This window comes from Talpa europaea (genome assembly GCF_964194135.1).
Source record: "Talpa europaea genome assembly, chromosome: 1".
NCBI lineage: Eukaryota > Metazoa > Chordata > Mammalia > Eulipotyphla > Talpidae > Talpa > Talpa europaea.
The window spans coordinates 11,353,332-11,370,950 of record NC_140073.1 but is presented as its reverse complement, the minus strand read 5'-3'; the positions used below and the strand labels follow the sequence as shown (position 1 = coordinate 11,370,950).

Sequence of the window (17,619 nt, the reverse complement as noted above, 5' to 3'; positions counted from 1 at the left end):
TTCAGAAGCTTCAGAAATTTTTTATCTCATTATTTGTAAGGAGTATGTAGAGTGAGTGATAAAAATAATTTCCTTTGGAATATTTCTGAGATGTGCACCATTGAGAATCAACATGTATATACATAACATTAAGTTCACTGCTAATATATTTTGCTGTGTTTTAATAATAATCCAGACTAAAATTAATCAAATCCCATTGGGTATACAGCAAATTATCTTTTTTAAAAGTATAATTTTATTAACAGGAAAATCTGTTAAGTCAGTAAGCTACAGGTTAGAGGCAGAGTATATAAAAATTACCAGATCTTTACTGCTAAAATCTATTTAATGAGAAATAGGGATACCTTATTTCATGAGTGTTAATTTTAGTCATCTTCAAAATGGGTGTGAACAAATAGCATCCTATAATCTAAAAAGTAGCAAGACATAGTCACCAAAAATCCCCATAAGTACAATATATAGCATAGAACTAAAGCTGGCAAGCATTACAATATTTCTTTTATGAAACTTTATCAAGTTATTTAATATCACAAATGTAAAATCATGGACCACATTCCAAGTACCTCCCCAATATTTACATTATGTGATTGTAATAAAATAAAGATCACCCTAAGGCTTTTCTGAAAACCTGACCCATCACACTACTATGAATTTTTCTTCTGTAATGCTATGTAATGCTAAAATGCTAATATTTCTACCCTGAAATGTTTTAAAATGGTATCATGAAGTTCTGCAACAACTGAAAATTAATACAAATAATAACTATGAAAGCTTTCCATACCATGTCCCCTAACTCCTTTGTAGTTAAATTCAATCTGTGTTCATAAATAATTTTTTACTTCATCAGTATTATTTAGCTTATTGTTAAATATATTTTATCATTCCTCCTAAGGTTTTGCAACAGAATTCAAAGTAAGCTTAAATGTTACGTGCTAATAAAATCCTTGTCTTATATGAAATTACATAATGGGACAATCGGATCAATAGAGGAGGGGAAGAATTTTTGAATAGATTCTTGGTGGGATACTCTGAGATAATTATACAATCTCTCAATGTAGGACCAGACTTTAGAGGAACAAAGCCACCTAAGGAGGATGAAGGCTTGTTTTCAGATAGAATGAGGCAAAAGCAGAGATGATGATAGTTATAACTGGTATAACTCTAAGAGCAGATGAAAAGATCCAACATGGGTAATGCATAGAAGGAGAGGAGGTGAGCACCTCAAGATGTGATTGGAGAATTAGAGGCAGCAGAACAATTAATCAGGATATTTTGGGACAAGTCAAGGAGATTCTAAAAGCTTCTAAAAGAGAAGTTGATGATGGATATTAAGCAATAGAATATAATGATCTCTAAATCATAAATTGCTGCAGGAGGCCTTGATGCCCCAGCCAGATAAGACACTGGCAAGCAGCGAAGCCCAAAGGGCCTCACACCGTGGGGCCGAAGCTAAAGGGCCTCACACCGTGGGGCTGAAGATTCCTTGTGCCTCACACCGTGAGGTTGAAGATCTAACATTCCTTCACTTTTTGTTCTTGGTCATAAATAAGAGAAAAATTTCCCAAAAAAGTACATTAGGCACTATATTATATGCATCAGTATACTGCAAATAAACGGCATGGAAAATTAGAAACTAATTATTAAACGATTTGGCCTACTTGACAATGGAAGACAACTTATTTAGCATGCCTGACAAGCATTACAATACAATAATCATAGTAGGTCCTTCTATTTTGTTTTCTCTTGCAGTTTCTTGGGAAAGTTTTTAATATGAAGCTATTTGAGTTAAGGAATTTTTAGGTAGAAAAAGTTCTGATAGCTGAACTGCAGCTGGTCTCCGGCTGAAGGCCATGTGAATAGAATAGTCCTTTGATGCTTAGGCTTTAGCTGATAGGGATGCACTGGCGGTTATTCACTGTTTTAAATGATTGTCTAAATGAAAAAATAAGTAGCTTTAATGTTAGGTCTGGTTTATTATCTATTAACCTTGAAAGCTGCCGTCTAGCTGAGACCTGTAGGGGCCAGTAGTCTATGGGAAACATAATATACTAATTGTTTTTGCTTTACACATGATAATGTATTTTCTTATTGTTATTACTAATAATGAATAAATAAAGACCTGCTGAGTCTCTCGGCAGAAGATACTAGCACCTCACCAAGTGTCAGTGTCTCCTCATTCCCTTCCCCTCAGTCCTTTCGTTTTCGCTGACGCCGTCTCATCCTTTCAGGAACCCCTGACACGACGTTTTGCCAGAGGCTGGTCCCCGGCAATAAATCAAGGTCATATTTTGAAGAGCTCTCTGGTTGCTAGTGGAGAATGGATAGTTTTATTACACACACACTCACACACACTTCTGTTGATGGGAAGCCCATGATATTCTTAGCATGACAGTCACTTGCCAACTGAAGTCCCTTGTTTCAGCCACAATTTCCTCATGGCGTTTTTCACCTCTGTGTTCCTCAAGGTGTAGATCAATGGGTTTAGCATGGGTGTGATGATGGAATCAGACACAGCCATTGCCTTGTCTATTGGGTAAGTGGCCACAGGTCTCATGTACAAGAAAATACAGGGCACGAAGAACAAGATGACTACTGTGCAGTGGGAACTACATGTGGAGAGGGCTTTGCGCCTCCCTTCAGAACTACGAGACTTCAAGGAGCAGAGAATGACTGTGTAGGAGGTCATGAGGATAAGAAAGATAGCCATACACATCACCCCACTGTTGAGGATGACTAAGAGGCCCAGGACATGGGTGTCCATACAGGCCAGTTTCAACAATTGAAACAGATCACAGATAAAGTGATCTATGACATTGGGACCACAGAAGGGTACTTGAAACATGAAGACCAGCTGGATCACTGCGTGGATAAAGCCCCCCAACCATGCTCCTCCCAGCAGCAAACAGCACACATGAGGGCTCATGATAGTCATGTAGTGCAGGGGCTTGCAGATGGCCACATAGCGGTCATAGGCCATGACAATGAGAAGGATGATCCCCACACCACCAAAGAAATGCTCTGCAAAGAGCTGGGCCATGCAGCCTGTGAAGGAGATGGTGGTGATACCAGAGAGGCAGTCCACAATCATCTTGGGGGCAATGACAGAAGTGTAGGTGGCATCTATAAGAGACAAGGCAGTGAGGAAAAAATACATCGGTGACCTCAGATTTGGACTTGTGACCATGGTGACGGCAATGAATAGGTTTCCCACAACTGTTAACACATACATGACGAGAAATACAACAGGTAATATTTTCCTCAGCTGTGGATTCGTTGTAATGCCCAGAAGAATGAATTCAGTCACATTGTTTTGCTTTCCCATTTATCAGGTGTTGATATAAGTTCTAGCTGAGAGATGCAAAATCTAAAAAAGCAACATATGGTTTAAAATTAGTGATTATTTGGCTTGTACATTTCCAGGACTTCAAGGAATTTATTATTATTTTTAAAAAATATTTTTTAAGATTTATAGAGATATAATTTATTGAGATATAACATGGTTTTATGTCAATTATAAGCTTAAATCATGCAATGTGATGAATTGCTATGTAGGTCTACATGTGGCTGATGACCACAACAGCATTAGTTAACACTTTCATCACTTCACATAATTAGCATTGTTCTTTTGTATGTGGTAAGAACATTTAAGATCAACTTAACTTTTTGGCAACTTTCAAATATGCAGTACAGCATTGTACATCTCCAATTTCTCTGTTCTGCCCTCCCCTAGCAATCATTGTTCTACTATGAGTTTCTATGACCGACTTTTTTTTTTTAAAAGCTTCCACATAAAAGTGATATACAGTATTTGGAGAATGACCATTTTAAACACATTGGGATACATTAAATTTTTTTTTTTTTGCAAAAAGACTACCAATGCACTCTTATTCCACTGGTATATCCTACTCTTGTTCACAACTTTCCCTTTCATGCCTTTAAAAAATCTTTGCTAATATTATAGGCAAAGTACCTCTCTGTAACTTGAATTTCTATGAAAAGCAAAGATTAAAATTTTAAAATGTTAATATTTTACTTTATGGTGGGCATTTGTTTATGACACTGTTTATGATTTAGAAGAATATTTATACATTCCCCAGATGTATGGGTACAAAAGAGGGAGGGGGCACAGAAATCTATAGTGAAGGACTATGGATACCTGGATGGTGGGGGGTGCAATGGTGACATAAATCTGGGGAGAGTGTTTGTTTTTAGTCTTTTATTTATTTCCTAAGCATTAGACTCTAAGAACATATAAAGTGAAGAGTTTATAATATGGATACTTCCTTAATGTTAGGTTCTCCCTAAATCCTCCCCCAACTTAGTATTCTTATTATTAGTCAGTATTTTTGGCATCTACTTTATTCTAGACTAGTCTAACCCTGTTTTACAGAGAGGTAACTGACCTCCTTGATTTTATGAGACTTAAGCAAAGTTGCACAGGTAGCGGGTGGTAAACCCAGAATGTGGGCCATATTTTCTGATTCCATAGTCAATGTAAACCTAAACATTAATATTTTTCTCTAATAGCAACCATTACTAAGCACATGAGAGTTATTATGCTATTTTGTTTTCAAAACAAACTGAGATGGGTTATTCTTCCTGTGCTCTCTTTCAAACATTATAACATTTCCTTTGTAATTTTGTGTTTTACTTCCAAATACTAAATTATCCAAACAATCTAAATTTCCCAATGAAATGATCCTTGATGAATTAGTGTTAATTGATAAAGAACACAAGCCATGATGGCTCAGCAAAGACTCATTACAACTGTCTCAAATCTGAATCAGTCCAAGTCCTTTCATATTGTCTGTCTTCACCTTGACCACCCTGAATATTCATCCTACTAACTCTTAATCCCCACCCACCCCTTGTATTATTATTTCCTGTCTCACTTTCCTAGGGAGATGTTTGAGGTTTGCTGCTTCTTTTATATTTCTCAGAATTCCTAATAAGTTAGTAAGGACGTGAGGACATTGATACAATCAGAGACATTTTGTGGATGAAGGAAGCTGCCATGATGTGTAGGGCACTGGTAATGGTGTGTCAGTCTTCCTGAACACTTGAGAGATCTGTTATCAGATATGTTAGCTTTCCCCGCCCTGCCAATCAAGCCCAATAATACCATATACTGACTGTAGTCTTTGTAGATTTGCAACAGACAAAATCAAGTACTAAATAGTAGCTGGAGCTTAGAGTGCAGTACTGAATCCTACACAAGCTCCTTTGTACTCTGAAGTAGGTCAGTGAGGAGTTATTTAAAAAAGCTGTTCAAGTGAGGAGACAGACAGTGATAATTAAGGCTATTATTTTCTTTGCCTATCCACTTACTTCACTGTCCCTAATTATTTAAGCAGAAAACAAACAGTAAAAAAACCTGACAGATGTGGTCCATTTTCTATAGGAGTAGGACTAGTAAATTAAAAATGACAATAGAAATCATTGTGAATTGAAAAAAATGAAAAAAAAAAGATTGATGCCTTAAAGCTAGCCTGTGGCTAAGAGAGAAAAGCCTAGGGGATTTCCCAGGGGAGGGGACAACTGGGACAAAGACCCTGAGGTGAGGGTAAGGAGTACAGTGCAATGCAGAGAGTAAGGGCCCTGGGGCAGGTATGCCTACTCTGGTTTTGACTTCTGGAAACCTTTTAGCTGTGCAATTAACTCTTGATAAATTATGTATTTGCATTAAGAAATATTGGATTTGTGTATAATGAATTCAGTTTAATAATTGAATACTATTGAATAACTATACAATAGTACTGCTATAGTGGCATTGCATAAATACTGCACATTCTATTTTAGTGGTAACTTGTCACTGATAGCATTCCATTCCAGTATGTGAAAATTTATCTTATTTCAACTTTTGGATATTTCAACAATGCTACAGTGAAAATCTTTGTGATTGCATATATATATATATGCTTCTGCTAGATGAATGTTTATAATAGAATGACAGAATCAAAGGGTATGAGTATTTTAGATTTAAATTTAAATAGGTATTGGCAAACTCTCCTTTCCAACAATTATTGCTATCAAAAATGTATTAGAGAGCTCTGTCATTCTATAACTTTTTATCTTTCTTGTTTATACTCATTTATTACTTTTTAATTGTGCTATTGTTCTTTTATCTTTATTATCTTATAGGCAAGCACGGCCTTTCAGAAAAAAAATTGACAAATATTTAAGCTAGTCTTATAGATAAAAGACAGTGACAATTATCTTTCTGTTGATTCATTACTATATCTAATGCAAATTAACAACTATAATAATAATAATGAGCATTTTTAATCATAGTGAGAATAATGAGTTAGTCACTTCCTTGAGGTTACATGAGTTAGGTATAGCTTGGATTTGATTCTCAGAATTCTCAATTCTGATAGCACACACACACACACACACACATATAAATTTCTCCACTAATTTAGCATGTTATTAACCAAGTGTTACAAATTTTTAGAAAAAATAATGCTTCAGGTTTTTTCCCCTTAATCAGAAATTAAATATCAATAGTAGCAAAGGAAGTAGAGGCAGAATCTTAGGGCCTATGAATAAAGATAAGTAAAATAATGGAAAAAGAGTAGGAAACACAAATATATACTCCCAGGGAGAGAGAAAGGGGAAGGTAGTGGAGGGATTGGGGGAGAGAGAGAGAGAGAGAGAGAGAGAGAGAGAGAGAGAGAGAGAGAGAGAGAGAGAGAGGATTTTAAACATTTTGTTTTATTTACTAATTCTTGTTTTTAATATAGATATTAATTCATTTAATATTTAAAAATTTGCTTAAAAGAATACAAAAGTTGGTCAAGAAAATAACATGATATAATTCAAATTGTAACTCATGTTCATATTCCATGTTTCCTTATCTGGAGGATATTGTTTGCAGATAAAGGAAACAGGTTTTGAGTATAAATTATTGGCATGCTTTAAGAGTAGTAGGTATACATGTACTTACTCAATGCAATTCATTACATTGTTTTATTTTGAAAGTAATTTTATGCTATAATCCTAAGCAATAACAAAACCTCTATATTAAATACTTACCAAATAATAAAGATGTTTCTTAGAGCTTAGTTTTTACAGTTTCTCAAAAGTAGAAAGTTATAAAACTAGGAATTCTAAGGTTATCTCAGGCCAACCCTATGATTTTCACACTCAAGATTCATTCATGTGAAGTGACTTCTTCAAAGAATCTAAGAACCAGGTAAAATTATTCCAACTTGGCAGTTATCACTTTGGTGGCATGCTTTCTGGAATATAAATGAAGGAAAAGTCATTCAATGCTTTACACCTTGCTCACATTTGTGGAACTAGGATTTTTATTGCTTTCAAAGAGTGATTCAAGACAGAACCCTTGAGTACTTATGATCTAATGAAGAAATAACATTTCTGGTTTACCAAGGGAGTTGCCTTCTTTCCAATTAAGGACAATTTCTAAAAATATGGTACAGTGTTTGCCAAATCACACAGGTCCCTTTTTGAATCCTGGTTGACTGTATTCTTAGATCCACGTGGAAACAGCCTTCATTATACCTCTGAGAAGATACATCATGAGTAGAATTTTCTTGGGCTGATGGAATAGGGCTCAGGTGTCCATGTGAGCAGCAGTGATGTGGCACAGACTTGCATGATTCTAGTTGTATCCCTGGAGACTGATTCTCCACTGATGGAGGTGCTAATCCCCAATCCAGTGAATTTCCATCTACCTAGTTTAATAATTCCCAGCAGTAAGAATATCACTGTGTCCAGATAAACATGCTGTTCAACAAGCAGAAATCTAGATTATAGAATTAACCAGTTAATCATTTGTTTCTGTACTGTAATTTGCACATAAAGAAAGGCCACACTCTTACAGTAACTAGAATATCTGAACTAGAAGAAACCTGAGCCAAATCTCATCTCTAGATTCCGTTTCTTATTCCATTTCCCTCCTTGAGTTTGTGAAACTTAATAAGTTTGCACAGTAGAAGTGCACAAGTTAGGGAGTGAATTTCAGTGATCTAGGTTAGCATGAAACGTGACTCAAACTAGATGGCTTTGGTAAGGATTGTAAGATACACTGAGTCCTGTATATATTTGAAGGTAGAACCAGCCCAATTCTAGGTAAGATTGGATGGGGTATTGTGGCGGCTCCTGCTCCTCCAGAGAGCAAAGTTACCATTGCCACAATTTATCGTTAAAATAAGAGTGGCTGTACTGTGAAAGTACATAAGTCCCTCTTCCCCTGTGTGCTGGACTGGACAGTCAATGACGGGTAAGATCAGAAAAGTCTTCTGACGACCTAAGACAGGCGCAGTCCCCAAGGGGATTTATAATGGTTCCCACCTTCTACCTATGGAAAATAACTGATGGAAAACAAGTCTGGGAAATGTTGAGACACAACCAAGGCATGTTGTTAATCATTAATAGTGTAGGTCTTGTACTGAAGAAATTCAATTATGGTGAAAGAAACTGGTTCTATTACTTCTAGCAAATGTGTAACCAAGTAGAACTATAGAAATAATAAGTAGTACTAGAAAGAATGAAAATATGATGTTAAAGATATGACAGAAATGTATAATCATAATAATAATCATGATGTTGAAGAAAGCCTCCACTGGGGGTGTTACGATGAGTTCTTGATTCTCTGATAAATAATAAACAATATGTTATGTTATTCATGTTTCACTGCATTTACGATAAACCACATTCTGTGAAAAACATATTGAGGTAATGACTTTAGAAATGTATAAAAAGAGAAGGTTGATTCCAATAAAGTGCACTCAGATTTTCACTCTCGCTTGAGTGTGTCTGTGTGTCATTTCTTTTGTCCCTCGCCCTAATTCCTTCGACCACCTTTGGCTCGTTCTCACTCAACTCCTGAGATTGTCTCAATCTTCCGCCGCCGCTGGGCTGGTCCGCGGCAGGGTATGAGGAGAAAAGTGAAGAGTGACTTAAGGTTTTGACCTGAGAATACAATAAGATAGAACTGGCATCCTCTGAGAAGTCTTATGTGAGAGAGGAGACGGTGGTTGTTTGCTGTTGTTGTTTTGAGGGTGGTGGTGAATGGCAGTGGGATTAGTTTATTTTTCACTTTCTGAATTTACATGTTTATCAGCTAACTAGGTAGAGTTTTTTTAAACAGGTAGTAAAATATATGAGGGTAGAATAAGGATGCTGAGATGCTGATATGAGTTTATGAGAATTCCACACACAGTTCATATTTAAAACTATGGGATTGGATGTGTTTACTGAGGCACTATGTCCTGAGAGGGAGAAGAAAGAAAACCAAGAACTGAGTCTTAGAATCCTACAAACTTAAGAGATCCATTGAAAAAGGCTGAATCATCAAAGATAAGTGAGGAGTGACCCAAAACAGAAAGAAAATCACAAAACCAATTGAAAACCCAGTAACTTGGAAATTGAATAAATAAAGATTATCAAGGAAGTAGAAAGATAATAATTCTAATCTCATTAATAGAACCAGTGAAATGATGACTGAGAAATAGCCCTTGTACTTAGCAATGTTGAGGCCATTTGCAATATTGACAGGAAGATTTTGTCAATCATCTTGGTTTAAGATAGACTGAGAAGAAACAAATTACACAAAGAAAGTATGAAAACCCTGCCAAAATATTTTACTATAAAGGGGAAGAAATTAATGGAGAGAGTAACTGGCAAGGAAGTGTGATTAAGGGAAGGAAATTGTTTTTCTTCTGTATTTTACAAATTATTTATTTATTTGCTGAGCTCATGTTGGTTTACATCCTTGTTTATGTTTTAGAGTAATTGGATTTCCACCTTCAGGTGTTGTTATTACACCACACTCACCATCAAAGCACTTGTAGTCCATCCCATAATTCACTGTGCTCCCTCCCCAACTTTGTCCTCATGCCTCCCAACTCCAGCCGCAATTCTATAATCAACTTTCTAGTATTTTTTGTTAGCTTGGCTTCGTCAGATCCTTTGTTTGGTTTCCTTATATTCCTCATATAAGAGACACCTTGTGGTATTTGTTTTTTTCCTTCTGATTTATTTTGCTTAGCACAGTCTCCTCCAGTTCCATTCTAGTTGCTAAGTGATACCTACCCAAAGACTGAAAACAAAGTTTGCACAAATTTGAAGGGCAACATGCACTCCTCTGTTCATTGTAGCACTGTTAACCACAGTCCCACCATGAAAATAGCCAGCCTATGTGCCCAAATACTGATGAGTGGATCAGGAAGATGTGGTCTGTAGACATGGTAGAATACTGCTGAGTTATTGAGAAAGATAAACTCTTGACAAGTAAGGGAAATTTTTGAGATGGGGAGCTGATCTACCAGATCCCTTACGACTAGGTCAAACTTGACCAAGCTGTGACTTGAACTTCTGTTTTACTTGAGCACCACATTGTGGAAAAGTCAAGTAAGGGTCAATGAATCAACTGGTAGAAGCTACAAAAATGAAATTAATTAGGTCATCCTAATCTGAGCACAAGGAGATGGTGTAGCATGTTCCTCTACCTGTTTAGAGGAAATTGTCCTAGGAATTAGTCTTTATGGAGGCTTTTATCTAGCATAATCTTATCTTATTTATTATTTATTTCCCACCAAATTAAGCCAGAAAGTTCATGATGTCATTTCAAAATATAAGCAGGAGAAAAATCCCCTAAATGTTGAACAGTATGTGGTAATTAATATTAAAAATAATTCAGACACAACAAATAATAGAAAAAGCTAGTAAAGTTAGCTAAGTTTTTTGATCTGGTGTCATCTAGGAAGTCTGCTGATTTTGTCACCTTTGGCAACTGACATGGGAAGGGACGGGACCAAATAAGTGTTGAACAACATCACTTCCATTCCAAAAAGCCATAACTGAGAGGTTAGAATTTACTGAAACCATTACCAAAACAACCAAGAAGAAACTAACGATGACTTCAAACTCAAGCCAAATCTTATATTTGTAGAACTTAATTGGGGAGTTTTGATCCCATGTTCCCAGAGGCCTAAGACCCCACATAGTGTACCCCAGAGACCTGATTCCAGCAATTACCCAACATGTCAGAAATGATACCTGTGTACCATTTAGCTCATCAGATTTTCAAATGTTGAAGTATAAGCTGATAAGTGATTATGGATGAATATCAAGGCCAAAGCTGAACTATAGAGCATTTTAATTTAAAAATATTCTGCAAGATACTCACATTTGAGAAACAATTATCTACATATTAAAAAGAGATCCTTAAATGTCATATATATATATATAAACAGCAGACACTTCAAAGTGACACACAAGTTTTAGAAGAGATGTGTTGTTCCCATCTCTCAATGACAGAAAAGTGGAGAAATAATGATCTCAGCAAGATGTTCTGTATAAAGGCAGAGAGTTGGCATGAACTCATGGACGGAGAGAAAGGAAAGGGACCTCAGTCTCACTTTAACTGGACAGGACACTGGAGACAGAAACAAGTGTAGGGAGGCTGACATAATGTCTTCAGAGAATCTCTTACTATGTTGGGGGAATTGGGGCCTGTTAGTAAGAGCCATTTTCAGTAGCTTAACAGTAGGATTTATCTCTGAAACTTCTTGCCAAGAAACCATTGGCTGTTAGAAGAAATTACCACTGGGGACTTCATAAACTACAGTGTCGGTTAGTTTGGAAGTGGTTTTGGCACCAAGTATTCTGAACAATTAAAGCATTGCATCAGCCTTAGAGACCAAGAGACCAGGTTGGAAGGAGATATTGACCACAGTTTGCCATATACCTCAGGGAGTGAACATTTTCCTTCCTTGCTTCATAAACCAGACACAATACCTGGAGTTCCAAGACATATGTAAGTACGACTGGTAAAAAGAACATAACATCATCATTGTTTCAATAGAGTTCATGACCTCAAGAAATTACACCCTAGAGGAACACTAAGCATAGACCTACAAAATTCTTTATTTCAGCTAATAATCTGTATTGGATTTTTAAAATTAAAGACAATTGATAAAAACAATTTTAGGTTCAGAGCAAAGTTAAGAGGAAAGTTTAGAGATTTTCCATGTGCCCCTTTGTCCTCAAACAGACACAGTTTCATTCAATATCAATATCCCCTAGCAGAATGGTGAATTTAATACAACTGATTACCTTACATTGAAACATCACAATCATTCAAGTCCATTGCTTACCTTAGGGTTCTCTCTTTGTGTTGGGCATTATAAGGGCTTGGGCACATGTATAATGAATGACACATAATCATCATTAAATATCATCATCAATCCCAAAGAACACCTGCACCCCTATGTTTATAGCAGTACTATTTACAATAGCTAAGCTTTGGAAACAACTCAAATGCCCAAAAACAGATGACTGGATCAAGAAGATGTGGTACATATACACCATGGAATATTACTCAGCATTCAAAAAAGATAAACACATGCAATTTGCAGCCACATGGATGGCGCTGGAAGGGATCATGCTCAGCGAAATAAGCCAGAAAGAAAAAGAAAAATACCGGATGGTCTCACTCATAGCAGGAATCTAGAAAACTTAAATAAGGGACCAGGAAAATGAATAACTATAAGAAAGAGAAAATCAAAATCAACAAAAAACTAGGAGCCAGAGATACTCTATGGGGGGTAGAGGGCGGGAGGGGAGGGAGGGGAGGGATTGGGGTCGAAATAAGGGGGTTGCAATTGTGCAATTGTATGGGGAATATAAAAATAAAATTTATTATTAAAAAAAAAAGCTGATGCAAACTATTACATTACCAATTTACGCTGCCCCCTAGTAATGCCACAGAGGTCTCCAATTTGAACATGTAACTTAACAAAAAAAAAAATAAGTATCATAGAAAGAGTCTTAACTGTCCTAAAAATCCCCTGTGCTTCACCTATTCATCCCTCCACCCCCCGCAACGCATATCACCTCTTTATTTTGAGTTTTTAAAGTATGAAACAAGATGAAGGTAAATCTGTCTTGGATTAGGTCATCTTTTTGAATTTTTCACTTTTAAGTAATTTATTGTAAGATAAAGTAAATACAAACAGAGTCTGGCATTAGAAGGTGCCAGGAGCACGAAGGACTCAAGGTCACCAGAGGTCACCTATTTATAGAGATTTTTAATGCATTAATAGTTTTGAGCCCACACTATATTTTAGGGAAAAAAGAAATTCACAGTATCATATAATATTCTAGGATTATTCATGATCATGTCTTCCTGAATCTCTATAAGTCATCTTCAATTAATTTTAGAGTGTAGGAGTAGATGGAAATATTTTTATGAAGATGCTACTTATGGAAAGAAGCAAAATCATAGTTTTCAAATCTAACTTTCTAGATCACGTCTTAATATTTCATAAATAAGGAAAAGTCCTTTTTACTCAGAGAAACTCCCTTCTTCACAGACCAGTCTATTTTAGTATTCGACAAATTTTACTCCAAATCTAACACAGATAAGTAGCTAAGTACTGACACTTTTAAATTGACATTAACAGAATATAAATGTAAGGTGTTTCACAGATTACAAATGTATGCATTTTCTTAATTAAAACAAACAACAATAGTACATTATTTTATTTAATACTTTGCTTACTATGTGGAGGTTATTAGATATGTTTACCCATATTCCAGGTGTTTGTTTTTTCAACACATGATTAGATTGCATTTCCTGGAGATTTGCATCTCATTGTGGAGATTTGAGATATCATGTTCTAAAGCTGAAGTTTGTTACATCCAGCAATTTATCAATTACACTCCTAGGAGACATACTCACAAATGCTCATAATTACTGTTCATAGCAGTCAAATATTCATGGCAAGGATAATGGATAAATATAATTTGGAACAGTTACACCAGGGAATATGGTTTAGCTGTGAAAATTAAACTATAGTCAACAACTAATAAAAGTCTTAACAACAATGCTAAATAAAATAAAAAAACAATTCCTAAATATTGAAATAAAAATAGTATGCTAAGTTTAAAATTCAAAACCAGGAAAAACTAAAAAGCATACAGGTTTTATAAAGTTATTTTATTTTCCAAAAGATAAACATACACTTAAAAAATCAAAATATTGGTTACCTTTAGGCTGAAGCAGGGGCAGGATGAGGAAGGGGTTAAATCAACCTAATCATTGGTAATATTTCAGTTCTAAGGATGGAGGTTAATTTACAAGTATTCATTATATTATTTAAATAAATATAAAAAACAACAGTATAAAACAAGCAAAATGAAACATGTGACATGGTTTGAAAATAAGTGAGTTCTGTTGAAATTTTATTCTATAAGCTGGCTTCATTTCCTGGTTGGTTCTGTTTCCTCTTTTTGTGATTAGCTCCAGTTTGGTTCAGGCTGTGTCCACACAGAAATATTATAGGCAATTCTAAGTCTGTTAGAAAAAAAAAAAGTAATGACTTTAACTGTCCATATAAAAACATTGAGTTTGCATCTCATCTGCTATTGCATTTCTGATCCCATCATGGCAACTTGGGGGAAATGTTTTCTGAGCAACCACAAGGGAGTCATACTCCCACTTTAGTTAGGCAAAAACAACCAAATCAGTACCTACAAAGGCAGTTAATTTTTTTTTATTAAGGTAATACTGGTTTACATCATGGTTTATATTTTAGAGGTATAGGGCTCCCCCTCTTGTGCCCACCCCAGGTGTTTGTATCTTTGTGGCCCCACCACCAAAGCAACCATAGTCCACCACCATAGTCCACTCTTCTCCCTTCACACTTTGTTCTTACTTCTAAGACAGTTCTGCAACTCATCATTACATCGTAAGAGGCAAACAGGATGTATCTGCAAGTGTGTAGATATGCTTGCAACAGAAGAACAAATGTTCATCTAAGGTAGAATCAATCCACCTTCTCAAGGATTCCATATCACAACATGAGGAATATCACCATCTCTTATGAGAACAGCCTAACATATTAAATGTCTTATTTGTTGTTTTCTCCCAGCACTGTTGTGTCCCAAGATGTGATAATTTACCATTACATAGGTAATTTTCTAGGAAAGATAGTTATAAATTGTCACTCAAATTCATTTTCAGTTTGGATTGACTTGTTTTATCCATACACTCACTTACTAAGGAATTGATGATGTGTTGTTTATAATTACTTTACTAGACAATAAGATAGTTATAATCTATACCCTCAATAAGTATTTACCATTTACAGGATGTGTTAAGAGTCTAGAAATAAAATAAGGATGATTTCCTTGTTTCTGGTCCTAATGAAAGTTTTCCTACTTTTACCTTCTCAGCAATTGATCATTCAAGCAGAATATGGATGCACCTGAGTTTCAGCCACTAGTGCTCATTGGCTTTCTTATCCAGAAAATTCACTCCACTCACTTCATTTTTTTAAAAAGATTTATTCATTTATACAAGAACTGGGGTACAGGCCAGATGTGTGGGAGAGTGAGAACATTCACCAGAAACAGAGCAGGGAACAGAACAGGCAACTGACAAAATACACTGCTGAGGGGAGCAGCGAGTGAGATAGGAGAGGTCTGCTGCGCCATATGGGATTCTCCCCGGCTGGTTGGTATTGAACCCGTGCTACAGAGGCTGCTGACAGCTTCACAGTGTGGCGCTCAACTGCCAGCGCTACCAGGGAGGCTCTCCACTCATTTCTTCCTGAAAGTTTGCTTCTTTGAGTGCCATCTCTCTGTCCTTTCATAATTTTGCCTATGATTATTTGAACATGCTTCTTGGGAATCTTCAGAGATTCTTTTAAATGTTGATATAGTCCTATATTTTGTCATTAGCTCATTTTCCCAAACGATGTCTTTTTAAATGCGCTATCCAATCTCATGATTTAAACAATCAGCCACAAGTCATGGCCCCCAACAATTTTACAGCCCTAACATGAAATTCATACTTAAAAAAAAAAAGTTTCCCACTGAACAGTCTCCCTGTATGTTCTATGGCTACCTGAATTTCAACCTCTTTTCATTGCATTTGTGTTCATTCCAAACTCTAAGCTGAGACACTACTGTTAGCTTTTAGAAATTTACTTCATCATTGTCATTTTCTATTTACTTCTTGGTTTTCAATTTAGCCTAATGTCAGGAAAATGTGTGGAAAGAGGACAAATCATGAATACAGAGTCAGAACACAGATCTCCAGACTGAACTTACTAGATGTGTGATAGGGGCTCACTGCTTAACTCTGCAAGTTCTTTTTTTTTATATATGAAATGTCATTATTAATATCTACATCATGGATTATTTGTGTAAATGAAGAGCTATTATTTATGCAGTGTGATAAGCAAAGAACAGTGTATAAAAGGTAATCAATACATTTTGGAGAAGTAAAATTATTTCAATAAAGTGTATTCCTAAATAAGTATCTTTTTACTCATGTACATCAGGAATGTGCATTAGGAATAAATTTGAAATAATAAGAGTGTCTATTCATTGCTGAGTATCAATATTCATCCTTAGGTCAGCACAAATAATAGAACCTCTGCCTCCAGAATACCATAGTGCCTCTTCTGGATTGTGCTTGCAAATAAATGACTAAGAGCTAGGGAAGTTTGTCTCCTAATGTAAGGAGGGGCAGCATAACACCAGATGAGAGCATAGTGATTTCGTGATGATCTTCCTTTTACCAAAGACATTGCATCTTTTTATTCTCCAGGTCACCCTCTCTGTCATCCATTTGTATTTTTCCCTTTTACCTGGTATCTGGTCAGTGGGAGACCTCATATCACCAAACACTGTTTCCCTTTGATTACTGAGTATCAAGAGAGTTAACTTGTTATTTTATATAGGTTAAATGGACAAAACAAAAGTTAAATTTATTATAACATCTGGGATGTTTCTGATTAGCACAGGAAAGTAAACTTTAGGGAATACTACTCCCAGATGCTGATATCTTACGTCACTAAGTTTTAATATTCCCTCTAGAATGAGGAAAGGGGATTTTTTCCCTAGTATTCTATGGGATGGCTGCTTTGATAAAGGGAGCGTCAGGCTTGACACTCATTTAGAGTGCTTTAACAGGTAAGTGACAAATCATTTACATCTTTGTACTGAGAGGCATCATTATGGAATAATCCAACCTAATTTCTATATCCATGTCTTGTGCCCTATTGCTTCCACTTCCTCTCAGAAAGGAACAGAAAAAATGAACAATTTTTAAAGTTACTGCAAATATCCTAAGTAAGTAGAATTAAAAATGACATTTAAAACAAAACAATATACATTTCCATAAAAAATAGAGATGATTTTTTTATGGGCTTGGAGTGGGTATGATTTTACATTTATGTTCTCAGCCTTTAAGGGCATTGAAATGTATCCACAAGCACGGGTCTCATTTATCGAATATGAATAAAATGAAATTCAGATGGGGTCATATCTCAACTTTAAATTCATTGTATTGTCAAAATGAATCAGAATGATGTAAAAGTTACAATGGTTTGTAATTGAAGAGGGTCTCAAAAAGTAAAACATTGTCAAGCTGATTTGAAATACTTACTGACCTACGAAGTAGTCATTGTCATTACAGCAAAGCATGGATGTGACTTGAGAAGTCACTGTTAAATGTCCATGATAAAGAATATTTATTTTTAAAATACCCAATAATTCATATATCACACCACGAATTAATTTCTTTACTTTTGCAGATAAATCAGCTCACACTTAAAACTTCTTTTCATTCATGAAATC

The 17,619-nt window shown here is 35.7% G+C and overlaps 1 protein-coding gene across 1 annotated transcript; it reads right to left on the bottom strand.

Moving 5' to 3' along the window:
* Positions 1–2,392: 2,392 nt before the first annotated feature.
* On the bottom strand, positions 2,393–3,322 carry LOC311171382 (olfactory receptor 4C6-like; the record flags this gene model as incomplete). Its single annotated transcript, XM_084234159.1, has 1 exon — positions 2,393–3,322. The coding sequence occupies one exon, from the start codon at positions 3,320–3,322 to the stop codon at positions 2,393–2,395; it is 930 nt and encodes a 309-aa protein (XP_084090285.1).
* Positions 3,323–17,619: the final 14,297 nt, after the last annotated feature.